This window comes from Spermophilus citellus (assembly GCF_964194105.1).
Source record: "Spermophilus citellus genome assembly, chromosome: 15".
Classification (NCBI taxonomy): domain Eukaryota; kingdom Metazoa; phylum Chordata; class Mammalia; order Rodentia; family Sciuridae; genus Spermophilus; species Spermophilus citellus.
The window spans coordinates 46768649-46788322 of record NC_138195.1 but is presented as its reverse complement, the minus strand read 5'-3'; the positions used below and the strand labels follow the sequence as shown (position 1 = coordinate 46788322).

Genomic DNA, 19674 nt, shown 5'->3' with positions numbered 1-19674 from the left:
TCTTGGGTTGGTGGAGACAGATACTGGGCCACGCTCTCGGAGCTCTCAAGTGGAAGAGGAGGCCGAGGAAAGGTCCCACAGCAGAAGCGCACAGGAGAGGGCCTAGAATCGTAAGAGGAAAATTAATGGAAATGAGAAACCTAGTTTGAGTAAACAACGCTAGACACCTTCAGGTCCCTGCTGCTTGGTCGCGTCTCTTTCAGGGCTCCGGGTTTTCTCGTTTGTTCTGTGAGGTCTTAACCTGAGTGATCTCAAGGCCAATCCTGACACTGTAAATTCTGTATAAATGTGGGTGCTTGGCGTTAAGGGGTGGGTGGGTAGAATTGGTTGTCCCTCTAGATTGAAAGCAAAATGATGATGTGAGCTGATCGCAATGAGTGGGTGTGCGGATAGAAGAAGCAGTTCCTCAGGAATTCATTAGAAAGCCGAGTAAGCTGAAGAATCGAATCGCTGTGTTAGGATGGTCCCTCCCGTGCAGTGCCTTCGTTTACTGAACATCACCTGACAGCAATAGTAAACTAGTCCTTATATTTGTAAGGAAAACTCTTAGAAAAGTATCTACTACCTCTTGGTGTAACAGAGGTATTGACCCCCGAGACTTGAAAAGGGGACAGATTTAGGACAGAGTTGTGAGATCAAGAATCGTGGGTAAATTATTTCTGGGTGAAATGAGCGGACATCTTTCGTAGTTTTGTATTCTACTATGCCATACAATGTTCGTAAAAAGGAAAGTTTTTAATTCTGTAGAGTAAGGGAGATTGTTCTTTAGCGCATATAAAGGGCACAAATTTAAAGCAGGAGAGATTGTAGAAATGGTAAAGTCACACTCCCATTCCACAATTAAGGAGAAAACTCCAGAAAGGGGAAATGAACTGCCTAAAGTAACGCAACTAATTAGAGGCAGAAGTGGGACTTTAGGTAGTATTTAAACAGTGGATGTTAGTGTAGTGTGTCTCAAAGTGTGTTACACACACCGCTGCTAGTACAAGGGCAAACATTTATTTATTTTTAAGAGGTGGGGTCTTGCTATGTTTCCCAGGGTGGTCCCTAACTTGGACTCACATGATGGTTCTGCCTCTGCCTACCCAGTAGCTGGGACTATAGGCATGCCCATTGTACCCAACCACATTTAAATTTTTATTCCTACAACTTTATTAGTGTAGAAATGTGATATTGGGTTTCCATTCACTGTATAATATCAAGTTTTCCTTTTAATCTATTTTTAAGTGTAATAAAACATAGTTTTAAGCATAAAAGTCTTTAAAAAATATGAAGTAAAAATTACTATAAATGGTATATAGTCAAGGCAAAAACCATGAGAATAGTGTATGGATAACAGTATTTTAGAAAACAAATGTGAATGCAGTCATTTAGAAGAGTTTAGGAAGTGGGACGTTTTTTCTGCACTGTTCTATGTGGTTTAACTATCGAAATTTTAAATGTACTTTTCAAGGAAAAATGGAGGAAAATATGAAGCTTGTTACACTGGAAGACACTGTGGAGTACCACTTGTTCCTGATACCAGATGAATCAAGGGACCCAGAGAAACAAAAAGAAATTCTTCAGAAGTATATTGAGAGAATAATGACCCTGTTTGCACCTATCCTAGTCCCCTATATCTGGCAGAATCAGCCTTTTAATCTCAAATATAAACCTGGGAAAGGTAAAGTAATTCATTCTTCCTTTAGTGTTGTCAGATTTATATCCTCAACTTTTTAGGTTAATAAGGCTTGCCTATATTCAGGCAAGCCACTAAACTCAAACTTTAAAAAAAAAAAAACAAACTTATATTGATAAAAACTTTCCAATAGTCAATACCTAGGAACTAGCTTGTACTAAAAAAAAAAAATTAAGTTCATGGCTATTGTTTTAAACTTTAATTACTATGCCTTAAAATATCTAACTAAAGAGGTGCAGGTATCTGGTTTCCTTAATCGTAGTTCCTTTTGCTATTTCTCAATTCTTATCATGATAATATGTTTAGTAGGCTGCCCTTTTTCACATGATTTTTTTGGTAAGGATCTAAGATTGACTTTGCCTGGCTTATTAAGCTTTAGACCATCATTTGCCACTCATAAGATTTTTTTGGTTTTGTCTTGTTCTAAGACAGGGTCTTGCTGTGTTGTCCAAGCTAGTCTCAAATTCCAGAGCTCAAGCAGTCCTCCTGCCTCAGCCTCCCAATTACCTGGGACTGTAGGCACACACCACTATTGATGGCTCAATTCAGAAGCATTTGAGTTTCCTTAACTGCTTTCTTGTGTTGTTGATGCTTGAGATCTGGCCTGTGACAAAATATAGCACTCTGTCCTATCATTTCTTATAGCTTTATGAAAATGAATTCAGGATAGATGACCAAGGCTCTACTTACACAGTGACTTATGTGGAGTCACTGGCATGGGGAGATTGATATCTTGTGATACCATGAATCTGACACACAATCTGGTACTTACCTGTTATCTTTAGCTAGCAGTGGCTAAATATTTTCTCTGCTATATCTGAAATATATGTGATTTTTTTTTGCAAGAGTGCTGTCCCATTAGCATAGTACATCTAAAACCAACCCTTACCTGTTTTCTAGAAAATCATCTTTACCCTATGTTTACTCATCTTATTTAATGTCATTGCCATCTTCCTCATCATCTAAGCTACTTAGTATTTCATGATCATACTCAGCCACTAAATCTTGATGTGATTACTTCTAAATATGATCCTTTTTCTACATCTGTTTGACTTTAGTGTAGGCCCTTTTTAATCCCTTCTTCTCGAAAATTACAGTATCCTTCTAACTTACCTCTGTGGTTCCAGTCTCACCAATTTCGTACACTGTTGTCAGTTACCTTTGTTGAACACAAATTTGATCATGTCACAATCCTGCTTAACTTTCTCCACCAGTTCCCCATTGCTTCAGGAAAAGGTTTAAATGGAAGTCTAATATACAAGGAAGATGTACTCTAATTGGAGCTGTTATAATTGAAGAAACTTGAGAGATCCTGAGTAGGGAGAAGAAGAGTTGAGTGGAATGTTCTTTTCACCTGTTTTGTGCTATCACAACCTTGGAGACACTCTCCATTTGCATTTGTTTGACATTCGTTCTGTTAATGTGTACAGTGATTGATTTTTTTTTTTTTATTAAACTGTCCTTCCAAACCAGTAATAAATCCCACTTGGTTGTGATTTCTAATCCTTTTAATGTGCTGTTGAATTTGATTACTAGTATTTCATTGAGGATTTCTGCATCCATATTCATTAGGAATATTGGTCAGTAGATTTCTTGTCTCATATTATCTTTTCTGGCTTTGATATTAGGGTCATACTGGCCACAGAGAATAAGTCTGGGACTGTTCCCTTCCCTTCATCTTTTTGGAAAACATTGAGGAGAATTGGTCTTAAATTCTTTAAATATTTGATAGAATTCTTTAGTGAAGCTATCTGGTCCTGGATTTTTCTTTGTTAGAAAGTTTTTGATTACTTATTAAGTCTCTTTACTAATTATATTTCTGTTCAAGTTTTCTGTTTCTTCATAATTCAGTCAAGACCTGGATTATTAAGCTTTGTATTTTAAGAATTTATCTTTTTCACATAGGTTTCCCAATTGATTGTTCATAGTATTCATAGTATTCATAGTATTCTCTTATTTTTGTGGCATAGATTGTAATGTCCCCTGTTTAATTTCTGGTTTTAATTTTAGTCTTTTCTCTTTTATTCTTAGTTAATTTAGTTAGTGGGTTAACTAATTTTGTTGATGTTTTCTAAAAAAAAAAAAAACAAAACCTATTCAGTTTTGTTGCTTTTATATTATTTTTCTATACTTAATTTCATTTATCTTTATTGTTTCCTTTCTTCTATTAACTTTAGGTGTAGTTTGTACTTCTTTTTCTGGTTCCTTAGGGTGTAAAATTAGATTACTGATTTGAAATATTTCACAACTATGAAATTTTTCTCTTAGACTACTTTAACTGAGTCCTATGAGTTTGGGTATGTTGTGCTTTCATTTTCATTTGTCTCAAGATATTTTCTAATTTCCCTTATGACTGCATTTTTGACTCATTGGTTGTTTAAAAATGTATTGTTTAATTTCCATATATTTGTGTATGGTATGCTTGTATGAAATTTTCAGCTTCCCTAAATCCAACTTCCTGATATTTCCAGAATGCTGTTGTCTATTATGCCTCTGTGCCTTTGCGCAAGCTGTTCCTTTTTCTGGGAAATTCATCTCTGGTCATTCCTCCAGATACCATTCTTTCTTACAATAAAGGAAGCATCATCTTAAAGGTATCACTCCTGTTTCGCACATATAACCTTCAGTGCATGCCTCTGTTCTAGGTTGATCATCTTGTTTTGAGATGATTTGGTTGTCTCTTATTTTAGACACTGAGCTTCTCAAGAATAGGCATCTTGTATCTTGTTCAGAATTGCAACTCCAGTTCTCAGAACAGTACTTGGATCATAGTGAATGTTTGTTTGATTGGATGATTGTGTATATTTTTATTTGCAGTGACAAATTTATCTGATCATATGGTTGCTTTTTTAATACTTCTAGGAAGTGTTCCTGCTCATTTGTATGGCGTGACAAAGTTTGGGGATAACATTGAGGATGAATGGTTCATCGTTTATGTAATAAAGGAAATTACAAAGGAGTTTCCAGAGTTAATAGCAAGGTATTGTAGGTTATTTTAATTATTCTAAAGGAAATTATTTTTTTAAACTAAGTCATCACATTTTTAAACATTTAACAATTATTCTTCTGAGCTCTCGTCAAAATTGTGCAAATTTGGGACATATCTAAAAAGTTACCTCAGTGTTTTTTCTTCCCCTTCTCTTATGACTGCCTTTTCTTGGGAAATTATTATTGGAGAGTTCAACTTCCAAAATATTGGAAACAAAGCATACTTATTTTAAGTTCTATTTTTTAAAATTCTAGCTACAAAAGAAAAAATTCACATTAAAACTCAAACAAGGGCTGGGGATGTGGCTCAAGCGGTAGCGCGCTTGCCTGGCATGCGTGTGGCCCGGGTTTGATCCTCAGCACCACATACCAACAAAGATGTTGTGTCTGCCGAGAACTAAAAAAATAAATATTAAAAAATTCTCTTAAAAAAAAAAAAACCTCAAACAATACAAAAGATTGTACTCCTCTGGTTTCCTAGAAGTAATAAACATTAAATTCTTTTGTTATCTGGTTGAAAAAGAGACGATTCATCTACATATCCTAGAAAACATTCGGCCTTTGGGTTTTTGGAATTGGCTTATTTCCCTTAGCATAATATTCTCTAGCTCCATCCATTTGCCTGCAAATGCCATAATTTTATTCTTCTTTAAGGCTGAATAATATTCGTGTGTGTGTGTGTGTGTGTGTGTGTGTGTATCTCATTTTCTTTATTCACTTATCTGTTGATGACCACCTAGGTTGGTTCCATAGTTTAGCTGTTGTGAATTGAGTTGCTGGAAACATTGATGTGGCTGCATCACTATAGTATTCTGATTTTAAATTCTTTGGGTATCAACTGAGGAGTGGGACAACTGGGTCAAATAGTGGTTCCATTCCAAGTTTTCTGATGAATCCCCATACTGCTTTCCATAATGGTTGCACCAATTTGCAGTCCCACCAGCAATGTATGAATGTACCTTTTCCCCTACATCCTCGCCAACATTTATTATTGCTTATATTCTTGATAATTGCCATTCTGACTGGAGTGAGAGGAAATCTTAAAGTAGTTTTTATTTGCATTACTCTAATTGCTAGAGATGTTGAACATTTTTTCATATTTTTTTGATCAATTGTATTTCTTTGGTGAAGTCTGTTGAGTTCCTTATCTCATTTATTGGTCATGCTAAGTGAAATAAGCCAATCCCAAAAAACCAAAGGTCAAATGTTTTATCTGATATGCGGGTGCTAATTCACAAGAAGAGGTGGTGGGGGAGCTAGGGAAGAACAGAGTTACTCTGGATCAGGTAGAAGGGAGTGAAGGGAGGGGAGGAGTATGGGGGTAGGAAGGATAGTAGGATAAATCTGACATTATTACCTTCTGTACATATATGACTACACAATTGGTGTGATTCTACATCATATACAACCAGAAGGATGAGAAATTATACTCCATTTATATATGATGTGTCAAAGTGCATTCTATTGTCATGTATAACTAATTAGAACAAATTTTAAAAATAAAGCTAACCATAAATCCAAAACATAAGAGAGACCATTCAAATACATACTTCACAGATTTCTTTAATATGTATTTCCATTGCTATATTTTTGAGAAGTTATACACAGAAGGAATGTAAGCAGAAATCAGCATAGGAAGCAAAGTAGTAAAATTGCTATATAATTGGGTTTTTAAAAATGGAACTGATTATTCTTTGTAATTTCCCAGCCTGTGCCAGCAGAGGGCATTTTATCCCACTGTTAAATTTTTTTTTTCTAGTTTTTCTAGTCAGCTCCCCAAATCTGATCTTTTTCAACCAACCCAGCTACTTCCCCAACAGAACAAAAGAGAAGCGGTGAAAAATTTGGAAACTTTTTATTATTGAAATTTTAAGCACACATAAAAGAAGAGAGAATTAACCCATTTGTAGTCATCATCCAGCTTCAACAATTACCAATTTATGGTCATTATTATTTTATTTACACCTTCCCCTACTCCTCCATCATATAGAAAAATTATTTAAAGGTAAATATCCAATACTATGCCATTTGATCCTTAATTCAGGATGTAAGGCTAAGGAATAAGAACTCTTTATTTTTTTATTTTTAAGCTTTTTAAAATTTATTTATTGAGATGTTGCCCATGCTGGTCTGGAACTCATGAGTTCACGCAATCCTCCCCCTTCAGCTTCCCAGGTAGCTAGGATTACATGTATTAGCCACTGTGTGTAGCTGATTTTTTTAAAAAACATTATTTTGTTTTTCTAGTTGATAAATAAAAATTGTATATATTTATCATAAGCACCATATTTTAATATGTTTCATATATTGTGAGATGACTAAGTTGAGCTAATTAACATAGGCATTATTTCCCTTACATTTTTGTGGTTAGAACACTTAAAATCTCTGAAATATTTCCAATAATGCAATACACTATTATTAACTACTGGTACTGTGTTGTACAATAACATGTTCACTACATTACACATAGGCAAGATCTGCAAGGATATACAAAAAACAATACAGGAGGGTAGGAATGTGCAGATAGGAACAGAAGTCAGAGAGACTTCATTCTGTAAATTTTTGTATTTTTTAAAAAAATGTCAACCATGTGAATATATTCAAAAATTAAATGAAAATAATGTGAGGCCAAAAACATATATGTATGTATTATGTTACTGATATATACATTTGCGTGTATTATGGATGTGTATATATACATATACATACATATATCTTTCAAGGCCCAAATAACACTTCCTACATAAAGATTTTCCTAATATTGGCTATATGTGATTTTTTTCTTTTGGAAACCTATATTACCTTGCATAATTTCATATTTTTGTCTAATGTTACTTGCTTTTCTTATTTTCTTTCCTTATCATCTCTTTCTAGTTCCTCCTTACAATCTTATAGACTCCTTTAGTGCTTACTGGTATTTAAATGTTTTGCTTTTTTATAGTAATTTATACAAAGTATATATTTATCTACTAAGATGAAGGAAAAAATTTTTTAAACTAAAGCTATTTTGAAAACTAGCAAATATGTGCTTTTTAAATGCAAAATTGAATCTTCTTTTCATTAGGATTGAAGACAATGATGGTCAATTCTTGTTAATAGAAGCTGCTGACTTCCTTCCTAAATGGTTGGATCCTGATAATAGTGTCAATAGGGTAAGTTTAAAAAGGTTTAGAATATTTACAGAGATGAGATTATGCTGCATTGTTTTCACATGTACCTTAGCGTTTGCTAGTGCCTGCTATGAAATTAAAATGTGCCATTTTGCAGGTCTTTTTCCACCAGGGTGAGTTGTGTATTATTCCTGCACCAAGAAAACCTGAAGCTGAGTCCTGGTTACCCACTACACCCCCAACAATCCCACAAGCATTGACTATAATCTCGGCACACCCAGAAAAAGTTTTAGCTTCAGAATTAGTACGAGCTTCTGTTAATAGGCGTATCAAAGGGTAAGAAAAATAACTGTCATTGTTTGTTGAGGAGCCTTTTGTTTTAGTAGGACTCAAGTCTTTCACTGAATATGGAATGCCTTTCACTGAAATTACAGATACCATCTCTCTTCATGAAATTGACTAGCAAGTTAAATTTATGGATTTTTAATACTAAGAAATAGTTTTTTTGTTGTTGTTTAATTCAGCTTCTCACTATGTTGCTCAGGCTGGGTTGAACTATTGGTCCCAAGTGATCCTCTTGCCTCAGTCTCCCCTGTGACTAGGACTTTAGGTGTGTGTCTTCATGCCTGGTTTAGATGTATCTTTTACTTCCCATTCAAAAGTATTATAATCTAACCCCAATATTTTTGCATTTATTTACCTTAGGTATTGTGGCTGTTATCTCTATCCCTGTATAAGAATATATTAGATCTTTAAATGAAAACTTAAGGAAGCACGATGTGCTCAAGTTTTTTCCTGTGGTTCTGGAACAATATGTGGTATTCTTAGATGTATGTGAAATACTTAAAAATTTCCTTCAGAAAGAAGACATCACCATACTAACATTTTAGTTCAGCCATTTAAATTTGAATACCTATTAAGTGTTTAATACCATTCAGGTCTTAATTATATTAAATATCTCTTTTAGCCTTATTTTGGAAAAATAAAGCCTGAGCTTATCCTTATTCCAAAATATAGTAGGTTTTTTTTTTGTGTGTGTATTGTTGTTGTTTTAGCTGCCATAATCTCTTTTTTGTTTTCCATTTCTTCCCACTTTTTATTTTTCCTCTCTTCTTTCCTACAGTCTTAGAGTATGTACAGTATATCTTTCTTTTCACCTCTCTTGTCACTTTCTATTCTTGATGAACCATGACAAAATAAAATGTTAAAGGGGAAGTAAATGGTATGAAAATTATAGATATTTATATTAAAACAAAAGCAACTCTGTTACCTGTCATAGGTACCCAGAAAAAATTCAAGCTTCCCTTCATCGAGCACACTGCTTCCTTCCAGCTGGCATTGTAGCAGTACTAAAGCAGCAGCCCAGATTGGTGGCTGCTGCAGTTCAGGCATTTTATTTGCGGGACCCCATTGACCTACGAGCCTGTCGTATTTTTAAGACATTCTTGCCTGAAACACGAATAATGACATTGGTAAGATATCTTTCTTGGTTATTTAGTTTCTCTCTTTGAAGAGTTAAAACATAATTTTAATTGTTCTCTAGAAAAAGTTGGATATATTCTGTTCCTTATAGCAAGTTAACACACATTTTTTTTCTTCATTCTTTTTTCCCACCCAATGGAGGAAGTTTTCAAGAGACCTGACTACCCATTTTATATCTCAGTGTTCCCTGGCTATTTTTCACTATATTTCCCCTATTTCTAGAATTACTTCCTTCTTAATAATAAAATGTGTCATCTCTCCCAGAGAATTAAGAAGTATTCTTTTATTTTCTGTCCCCAAAACTGCCATAATTAATGATAAGAATTCCATTGTAGAGTGTTGAGGGTGGAGCTCAGTGGAGAGTGTTTGCCCGTCATGTGTAAGAAGCTTGGACTCAATCCTTAGCACCACCAAAATATAAATAAAAGAATTCCACTTCTGACAAATAAAAAGTAGGCAGTAGGGTAAATTTTATGGTATGTGAATTATGTCTCATAAAGACGTTATTGAAATCAAGTATGCAGTGAATAGGTTGGGTGGTCTTTTCATTTCATTTGGGAATATATAAGTATGAAGCTCATAAATGAATTATTGTTAGATTTAACTGTAAAATGATATTCAAATTTTTAATTTCCCAAAGAGACTTATGTATTTTGTGTCCCAATGCCCAGGTCACTTTCACTAAATGTCTGTATGCACAGCTAGTACAACAGAGATTTGTGCCAGATCGACGGAGTGGATATGAGCTGCCTCCTCCATCTCATCCTCAGTACCGAGCCCATGAATTGGGCATGAAATTGGTAATGTTGATCTAGCATTATTTTTTCCTTCTTTTATGTAAAAAGTTTATTGATAGAATAAAGACACAGTACAGAAAGTCCAGAAATATACCATGTTTATGTAAGAATATAATAAAATGTGCTACTTTAAATTGGAAGGAAATAATGGATTATTCAATAAATGATGATACGACAACTGTAAAGCAATCTTCAAAATTAAAGTTGATTCCCTCACACCTATACTAGAATAAATTCCAGTCAGATAAAATATTTAAATGTAAAAATGAAACCATAAAATTTAAAAGAAAATACAGGAGAACACTTTATGATCTGAATAGCAAAGGTTTTTTTTTTTTTTTTTTTTGTAGTTGTAGATGAACAGAATGCCTTTATTTTATTTGATTATTTTTGTGTGGTGCTGATGATCAAACCCAGTGCCTCACGCATGCTAGGCAAGCGCGCTACCACTGAGCTACAGCCCCAGCCCAGGAAAGGTCTTTTTAAACATGATTTAAAAGCAGGAGCAATAAAAGAAAAGATCAAAAAATTTGATTTTGTAAAAATTTCTGCTTGAGGAAGAAAAATCCCATAATGTCATAAGAATACAAACTTGGAAAAAATATAATATTTGCAACCTAAATGAAGAGAACTGACTTCTCTAGTATAGGAAGTATTCCTATAAGTCAATATGAAAAAGGTAATACTAATCAATTAATTAAAAAATGTTCTGAAACTGTGAACAGATTGTTCACTGAAAAGGAAACACAAATTATTTAACTCAAGTTAAATGTGAAAAATGTTAACACTTGTTCGTACTAAAGAAATTTCAATTTAAAGTTACAAAATAGTGTTTTTTACCATTATATTGGCAAATATCAAAAAGTTTGATACATGTGCTGGATTGGTGAGAATATATAAAGAAAAGGTAGACTTGAACATTGGTGATAGAACTAGAAATTGATTCATCTTCTTAGGAGAACAATTTGGCAATATCCACCAACATTTAAACTGCACAAATCCTTTTGCTCAGCATTTTCACATTTAGAATGTTTCTTCCATGTACTTTATATATGCACAAAGATATATATGTCTACTTATTGTTTATTGTAGCTGAAAATTATAAACTTCTTAAATGTCTATAGAAGGAGAATAATTAGATAAATTATCACTTATCTATGAAGCAAGATAGGTGTCCATATGAAATGTTCTCCAATAATACGGTTAAGCATGAAAAACAAAGTTCAGAATAGAGTGTATTGCTATTGAGTGACAAAGGCGTGGAATAGCAAGATGTACATATGCAGATATCTGCTTGAGGGCATTGCTTCAAAAGGAGATGCAAATGGTTAGTAACAATCTCCTTTAGAGTGACCAGGGAAACTCTATGATTGAATTATTTTGTTATACCCATCTGTTTTATTTTTAAATAAAAAGCCTTAAAATGAAATGATTTCATCCCTTTCATATATCTGAGACCATTCCCAATTAATTTATAATTTCTGTTACAGAAAAACTTTCTGTAAGCCTTTTTATAGTCAAATGAAAAATGTTTTAATTTCTGTTTTTTGTAATTGGCAGAAAAAGGAATTTCTTTAAAGAGAACAGGAATCTTTTTTTTTAAGTTTTCTTTCCTTTTATAATATTTAGTATTCTAAAGAGAATCAGAAGCTTGGAAATAAATTTGTATTTTTCATAAAATTGAAAAAGTGTTAGAAATGTCCATATCCCCGTGTGTCCAGTCACCTAGTTCTTGAGTATGACTAAGTAGATAGAGAGTATCTTAATAAGATAATTTGGGAAAACAGTAACTTAATAATAAAAATTTTGCCTATCTCATCTAGGCTCATGGATTTGAGATCTTATGTTCCAAATGTAGCCCACATTTTTCTGACTCCAAGAAATCCCTTGTGACTAACTCACCACTCTGGGCCAGTTTCCTTGAAAGCCTGAAAAAGAATGATTACTTTAAGGTAGGACTTGTAACATTTTTTAAAGTATATAAAGCAGGGAAAATCAAGCCAGTGACTTTAGTCCTGAGGTCCATCTTTAAATGTGTAAAATAGGTATAGAAGCTTGAATTAAAGGGGATCTTTGTAGTTCAGTGGTACCCAAGATCTTGGAATGGAGTAATGAGAGGGTATCTTGACTATTTTCAGTATTAGAGAAATCTAATACTATTTATATTAAGTGATGAAAGTTATTATTTGTATAAAATGAACAAATTGTAAAAATTATAAGCAAACATGAAGATACCAGATAGGAAAATTAGCAAACATGTGGATAAAATGTTGACAACTAGTAAATGTCTCTCAAAATATACAGCATCACAGGTTTAAAGATAAGCATATGTCTTCAGTTTGGAAGACAATTCTTCATGTATGTAAAAAATGATATGAGTGATATTCAATACGGCAAATGGATATGCCGTAATTTACTCAATTATTGTACTATGGAGAAGATACAGAATTTAACTTTAATATCCAACATTTTAATTAATGTTGCAGGAGAGATTCCCATTCTCCACACTAGGATAATTTTTCAACGATTTAAACCAAACTCACATCTCCCTTTAGACCTGTTCTTGAATTCCCAATGTTTAGAGTTTTTTTTTAATTTATTTTTATTTTTATTTTTTTTCCCTTTTTAATATTTTATTTAGAGACAGGGTCTCACTGAGTTGCCTAGGGCCTTGCTAAGTTGCTGAGGCTGACTTTGAACTCACGATCCTTCTGTGTCAGCCTCCACAGCTGCTGGGTTTACAGGTGTGCACCACCACGCCCAGCAAAAAAAAAAAAAGCATTTGACATCTTTTCTGACAAAACACTTAACAAATGACTGAAGGGAAACTCTGACATCTTACAGAGAACTAGGTTGAGAGCAGCACAGACAGAATCTCGAAATAAGAAACATCAGCCTGCCCTCGAGTTTGCTAAGACCCCATGATCATTCCAGCCAAGAGCCCCATCCATCTGGCTGGCCATGGAGAGTTCTCATCAATCGCATCCCAGTAAAAACCCACCTGGGTTTGACATGTGCTGGATCAACTCACTATTGGCCTAGTAACCAATTTTTTTTTTTTTAAATGGATCTCATTCTTTTTTTTTTTTTGAATTTCAATATTTATTTTGTAGTTATCAGCGGACACAACATCTTTGTATGTGGTCCTGAGGATTGAACCTGGGCCGCACACATGCCAGGCGAGCGTGCTACCGCTTGAGCCACATCCCCAGCCCCCTTTTTTTTTTTTTAGATAAAATGTTTTTATGGAGCTGGGGTTGTGGCTTAGTGGTAGAACACTTGCCTCGCACGTGTGAGGAAGTGGGTTCAATCCTCAGCACCACATAGAAATAAATAAACAAAAATGAAAGGATTGTGACCATCTACAACTAGACAAAATTTAAAAAAATGTTTTTAGCAGAGCAATTATTTATTTTTTAAATAGCTATTAGATTTTAACATTATATCATATTTAATTTTTGTTGGAACATTTGACAGGCTTTTCAAAATATGCTGGCGACTTTGGGAAAGGAAAATTTTATGTTGGTACATATGTGTCAGAACTGGGGGCCTGTTGGCTAGATACAGCTTTCAACCTCACCTGATTCTAGCGATAGGGCCCAGATTCCTGGAAGAAGCACAAAGAGAAAGGAAAATGCCTCTAATTCTAGTGATGTGACTGCTCAGACGGTCAGGTGGCTGAGGCAAAAAAGGAGCCAGATAATTTCTAATAAAATTCAATAAGTTCTCACTTATTCTTAAGCATTGGTATGTGTGTGGGGGGGAGCATCACTTTAAAATAATCAACAAGTTTTCACTTAGGATGTCACGTATTTATGCCACGTCCTATAAACTCTTTTAAAATTTTTTTCTTTTTTTTTTTAATATTTTATTTTATTATTCTTTTTTTACCTTGATTATTTTTTTTTATTGGTTGTTCACAACATTACAAAGCTCTTGACATATCATATTTCATACATTAGATTGAAGTGGGTTATGAACCCCCAATTTTACCCCAAATGCAGATTGCAGAATCACGTGGGTTACACATCCACAATTTTACATAATGCCCTATTAGTAATTGTTGTATTCTGCTACCTTTCCTATCCCCTACTATCCCCCCTCCCCCCCCATCTTCTCTCTCTACCCCATCTACTGTAATTCATTTCTCTCCTTGTTTATTTTCCCATTTCCCTCACAACCTCTTATATGTAATTTTGTATAGCAATGAGGGTCTCCCTTCATTTCCATGCAATTTCCCTTTTCTCTCCCTTTCCCTCCCATCTCATGTCTCTGTTTAATGTTACTCTTTTCTTCCTACTCTTCCTCCCTGCTCTGTTCATAGTTGCTCTCATTATATCAAAGAAGACATTTGGTATTTGTTTTTTAGGGATTGGCTAGCTTCACTAAGCATAATCTGCTCTAGTGCCATCCATTTCCCTGCAAAGTCCATGATTTTGTCATTTTTTAGTGCTGCGTAATATTCCATGGTGTATAAATGCCACATTTTTTTTTACCCATTCATCTATGGAAGGGCATCTGGGTTGGTTCCACAGTCTAGCTATTGTGAATTGTGCTGCTATGAACATCGATGTGGCAGTATCCCTGTAGCATGCTCTTTTAAGGTCTTCAGGGAATAGTCCGAGAAGGGCAATAGCAGGGTCAAATGGTGGTTCCATTCCCAGCTTTCCAAGAAATCTCCATACTGCTTTCCAAATTGGCCACACCAATTTGCAGTCCCACCAGCAATGTACAAGTGTACCCTTTTCTCCACATCCTTGCCAGCACTTGTTGTTGTTTGACTTCATAGTGGCTGCCAATCTTACTGGAGTGAGATGGTATCTTAGGGTGGTTTTGATTTGCATTTCTCTGACTGCTAGAGATGGTGAGCATTTTTTCATGTACTTATTGATTGATTGTATATCCTCCTCTGAGAAGTGTCTGTTCAGGTCCTTGGCCCATTTGTTGATTGGGTTATTTGTTATCTTATTGTCTAATTTTTTGAGTTCTTTGTATACTCTGGATATTAGGGCTCTATCTGAAGTGTAAGGAGTAAAAATTTGTTCCCAGGATGTAGGCTCCCTATTTACCTCTCTTATTGTTTCTCTTGCTGAGAAAAAACTTTTAAGTTTAATTAAGTCCCATTTGTTGATTCTTGTAATTAACTCTTGTGCTATGAGTGTCCTATTAAGGAATTTGGAGCCCGACCCCACAATATGTAGATCGGAGCCAACTTTTTCTTCTATCAGATGCAGAGTCTCTGATTTGATATCAAGCTCCTTGATCCATTTTGAGTTAACTTTTGTGCATGGCGAGAGAAAGGGATTCAGTTTCATTTTGTTGCATATGGATTTCCAGTTTTCCCAACACCATTTGTTGAAGATGCTATCCTTCCTCCATTGCATGCTTTTAGCCCCTTTATCAAATATAAGACAGTTGTAACTTTGTGGATTAGTCTCTGTGTCCTCTATTCTATACCATTGGTCCACCCGCCTGTTTTGGTACCAGTACCATGCTGTTTTTGTCACTATTCCTCTGTAATATAGTTTGAAATCTGGTATCGCTATACCGCCTGATTCACACTTCCTGCTTAGAATTGCTTTTGCTATTCTGGGTCTTTTGTTTTTCCATATGAATTTCATGATTGCTTTATCTATTTCTACAAGAAATGCCGTTGGGATTTTGATTGGCATTGCATTAAACCTATAGAGAACTTTTGGTAATATTGCCATTTTGATGATGTTAGTTCTGCCTATCCATGAACAGGGTATATTTTTCCATCTTCTAAGATCTTCTTCTACTTCTCTCTTTAGGGTTCTGTAGTTTTCATTGTATAAATCTTTCACCTCTTTTGTTAGGTTGATTCCCAAGTATTTTTTTTTTTTTTGAGGATATTGTGAATGGAGTATTTTTCCTCATTTCCATTTCAGAAGTTTTGTCGCTGATATACAGAAATGCCTTTGATTTATGCGTGTTGATTTTATATCCTGCCACTTTGCTGAATTTATTTATTAGTTCTAGTAGTTTCTTTGTGGATCCTTTTGGGTCTTCTAGGTATAGAATCATGTCGTCCGCAAATAGTGATAGTTTAAGTTCTTCTTTTCCTATTTTTTATGCCTTTAATTTCTTTTGTCTGTCTAATTGCTCTGGCTAGTATTTCAAGGACTAAATTAAATAGAAGTGGTGAGAGAGGGCATCTCTGTCTTGTTCCAGATTTTAGGGGGAATGCCTTCAACTTTCTCCATTCAGAATGATGCTAGCCTGAGGCTTAGCATAGATAGCTTTTACAATGTCAAGGTAAGTTCCTGTTATCCCTAGTTTTTCTAATGTTTTGAACATAAAGGGATGCTGTACTTTGTCGAATGCTTTCTCTGCGTCTATCGAGATGATCATATGGTTCTTATCTTTAAGTCTATTGATGTGGTGAATAACATTTATTGATTTCTGTATATTGAAACATCCTTGCATCCCAGGGATGAATCCTACTTGATCATGGTGCACAATTCTTTTGATGTGTTTTTGTATTCGATTCGCCAGAATTTTATTGAGGATTTTTGCATCTAGGTTCATTAGAGATATTGGTCTGTAGTTTGCTTTCTTTGAGGTGTCTTTGTCTGGTTTCGGAATCAGGGTGATGTTGGCCTCATAGAATGAATTTGGAAGAGCTCCCTCTTTTTCTATTTCCTGAAATAACTTGAAAAGTATTGGTATTAATTCTTCTTTAAAGGTTTTGTAAAACTCCGCTGTATACCCATCCAGTCCTGGGCTTTTCTTGGTTGGTAGTCTTTTGATGGCTTCTTCAATTTCATCCATTGATATTGGTCTGTTCAAATTGTGTGTATCCTCCTGACTCAGTCTGGGCAAATCATATGACTTAAGAAATTTATCGATGTCTTCACTATCTTCTATTTTATTGGAATATAGGTTTTCAAAATAATTTCTAATTGTCTTCTGTATTTCTGTAGCATCTGTTGTGATATTGCCTTTTTCATCTCGTATGTTAGTAATTTGAGTTCTCTCTCTTCTTCTCTTCATTAGCATGGCTAAAGGTCTGTCGATCTTATTTATTTTTTTGAAGAACCAACTTTTAGTTTTGTTAATTTTTTCAATAGTTTCTTTTGTTTCAATTTCATTGATTTCCGCTCTGATTTTAATTATTTCTTGCCTTCTGCTACATTTGCTGTTGTTTTGCTCTTCCTTTTCTAGGGCTTTGAGATGAAGTGTGAGCTCATTTATTTGTTGGTTTTTTTCTTTTTTTGAGGAATGACCACCAGGCGATGAATTTTCCTCTTAAAACTGCTTTCATTGTGTCCCATAGATTCCGATATGTTGTGTCTGTATTTTCATTTATCTCTAAGAATTTTTTGATTTCCTCCTTTATGTCTTCTGTAACCCATTGATCATTCAGTAACATATTGTTCATTTTCCATGTGATGTAGGATTTTTCCTTCCTTCTTTTATCATTGATTTCCAGTTTCATTCCATTATGATCAGATAAAATGCATGGTATTATCTCCACCCCTTTATATTTACTGAGGGTTGCCCTATGGCATAATATATGGTCTATTTTTGAGAAGGATCCATGTGCTGCTGAGAAAAAAGTATATCCATTTGATGATGGTTGATATATTCTATATATGTCAGTTAAGTCTAGGTTATTGATTGTGGTATTGAGTTCTATAGTTTCTTTATTCAACTTTTGTTTGGAGGATCTGTCCAATAGTGAGAGAGGTGTGTTGAAGTCACCCATAATTATTGTGTTGTGGTCTATTTGATTCTTGAACTTGAGGAGAATTTGTTTTATGAATGTCGCAGCACCATTATTCGGTGCATAAATATTGATAATTGTTATATCTTGTTGGTGAATGGTTCCTTTTAACAGTATATATGACCTTCTTTATCCCTTTTGATTAACTTAGTCTTGAAGTCGATTTTATTCGATATGAGGATGGCCACCCCTGCTTGCTTACGAGGACCGTGTGCATGGTATATTTTTTCCCATCCTTTCACCTTCAGCCTGTGTATGTCTTTTCCAATCAGATGTGTCTCCTGGAGGCAGCATATTGTTGGATTTGTTTTTTTAATCCATGATACCAGCCTATGTCGCTTTATTGGAGAGTTTAAGCCATTAACATTCAGAGTTACTATTGATATATGGTTTGTACTTCCATCCATGTTTGATTGTTTATCCCTTTTTTAAAAAATTTAGTTTGTTTCTCCATGATTATCTTTCCCCTTGCCCTCTGTCTTTACTGAGGCACTTCCCACTGATGGTTTTGGTTATTGTTTTTCATTTCTTCCTCGTGTAGTGTTTTGCTCAAAATGCTTTGCAATGCTGGTTTTCTGGCTGCAAATTCTTTTAACTTTTGTTTATCATGAAAGATTTTTATTTCGTTGTCATACCTGAAGCTTAATTTGCTGGATACAGAATTCTTGGTTGGCATCCATTGTCTTTCAGTGTTTGAAATACATTGTTCCATGACCTTCTTGCTTTCAGTGTCTGTGATAAAAAATCCGTTGTTAACCTTATTGGTTTACCCCTGAATGTAATCTGTCTCCTTTCTCTTGTAGCTTTTAATATTTTCTCTTTGTTCTGTATATTGGATATCTTCATAACAATGTGTCTTGGCGTTGGTCTACTGTGATTTTGTGTGCTCGGTGTCCTGTATGCATCTTCAATTTGTATATCTGTTTCCTTTTTTATTTCTGGAAAGTTTTCTGTAATTATTTCATTCAGCAGGTTACTCATTCCCTTGGTTTGAATCTCTGTACCTTCTTCTATCCCGATGACTCGTAAGTTTGGTTTTTTTATGTTATCCCATAACTCTTGGATGTTTTTCTCGTGATTTTTTACCAGCCTTTCTGAGTTGGCTAGACTCTTTTCAAGATGATCTAATTTGTCTTCATTATCTGACGTTCTGGCTTCTACTTGCTCCACTCTGTTAGTGATACTCTCAATTGAGTTTTTAATTTGGTTTATCGTTTCCTTCATTTCTAGAATTATTGTTTGATTATTTTTTATAATCTCTATCTCCTGATAAAGATGCTTAACTTCTTCTTTTATCTGTTTATGTAATTCATTCTCAATGTGTTCTTTCGCTGCTTGAATTTGCTGTCTTGTATCCTCTTTAAGGTTCCATTCCATCTGTCTAAGGTTTTCCTTGAGTTCTTTATATGACCATTTTTCTGATGACTCTAGGTCCTCCTGAATATTTAGGCTGTCCTGCATTGTTTGTACTCCTTTTCTTCCTTGCTTTTTGAAGCTGCTCATGTTACTTCTTGTTCTATTTGACTGCTGAGTTACTGTTTACTCCTATAAATTTATTAGATGCTTGGGAGGAAAGGTATTAGAAGGGAAGGGAAGAAGTCACTAAAGAGAATGAGAGTAAGCAGGTAGAATTCAAGGAAGGGGGGATAAGAAAAATGAAAAGACAAAAGAAGAAAAAAATAGGAAAGAAAAAAAGAAAAAAATTAAAAAAATAATAATAAAAAAAATTAAAATTAAAATTAGAAGAAAAAAATTGTAAAAAAAAAATTAAAAAAACAACAAGAAAGAAAAATGAAAATGAAAGAAAAACCCAAATCAAAAAAAAAAGAGAAAAGAAAAAAAGGAAAAAAAGAGAAAAAAAACTAATAAATG

The 19674-nt window shown here is 34.4% G+C and overlaps 1 protein-coding gene across 1 annotated transcript in view; it reads left to right on the top strand.

The window, feature by feature from the left end:
* Positions 1 to 19674, top strand: part of ECD (ecdysoneless cell cycle regulator) — a 32787-nt gene that overhangs the window by 98 nt on the left and 13015 nt on the right. Inside the window, exons 2-8 of the mRNA XM_081267843.1 lie at positions 1454 to 1663; positions 4541 to 4658; positions 7731 to 7818; positions 7934 to 8112; positions 9056 to 9248; positions 9930 to 10058; positions 11879 to 12007. Of these exons, the coding sequence (XP_081123969.1) occupies positions 1454 to 1663; positions 4541 to 4658; positions 7731 to 7818; positions 7934 to 8112; positions 9056 to 9248; positions 9930 to 10058; positions 11879 to 12007 (1046 nt within the window). The remainder of the gene's footprint in view (positions 1 to 1453; positions 1664 to 4540; positions 4659 to 7730; positions 7819 to 7933; positions 8113 to 9055; positions 9249 to 9929; positions 10059 to 11878; positions 12008 to 19674) is intronic.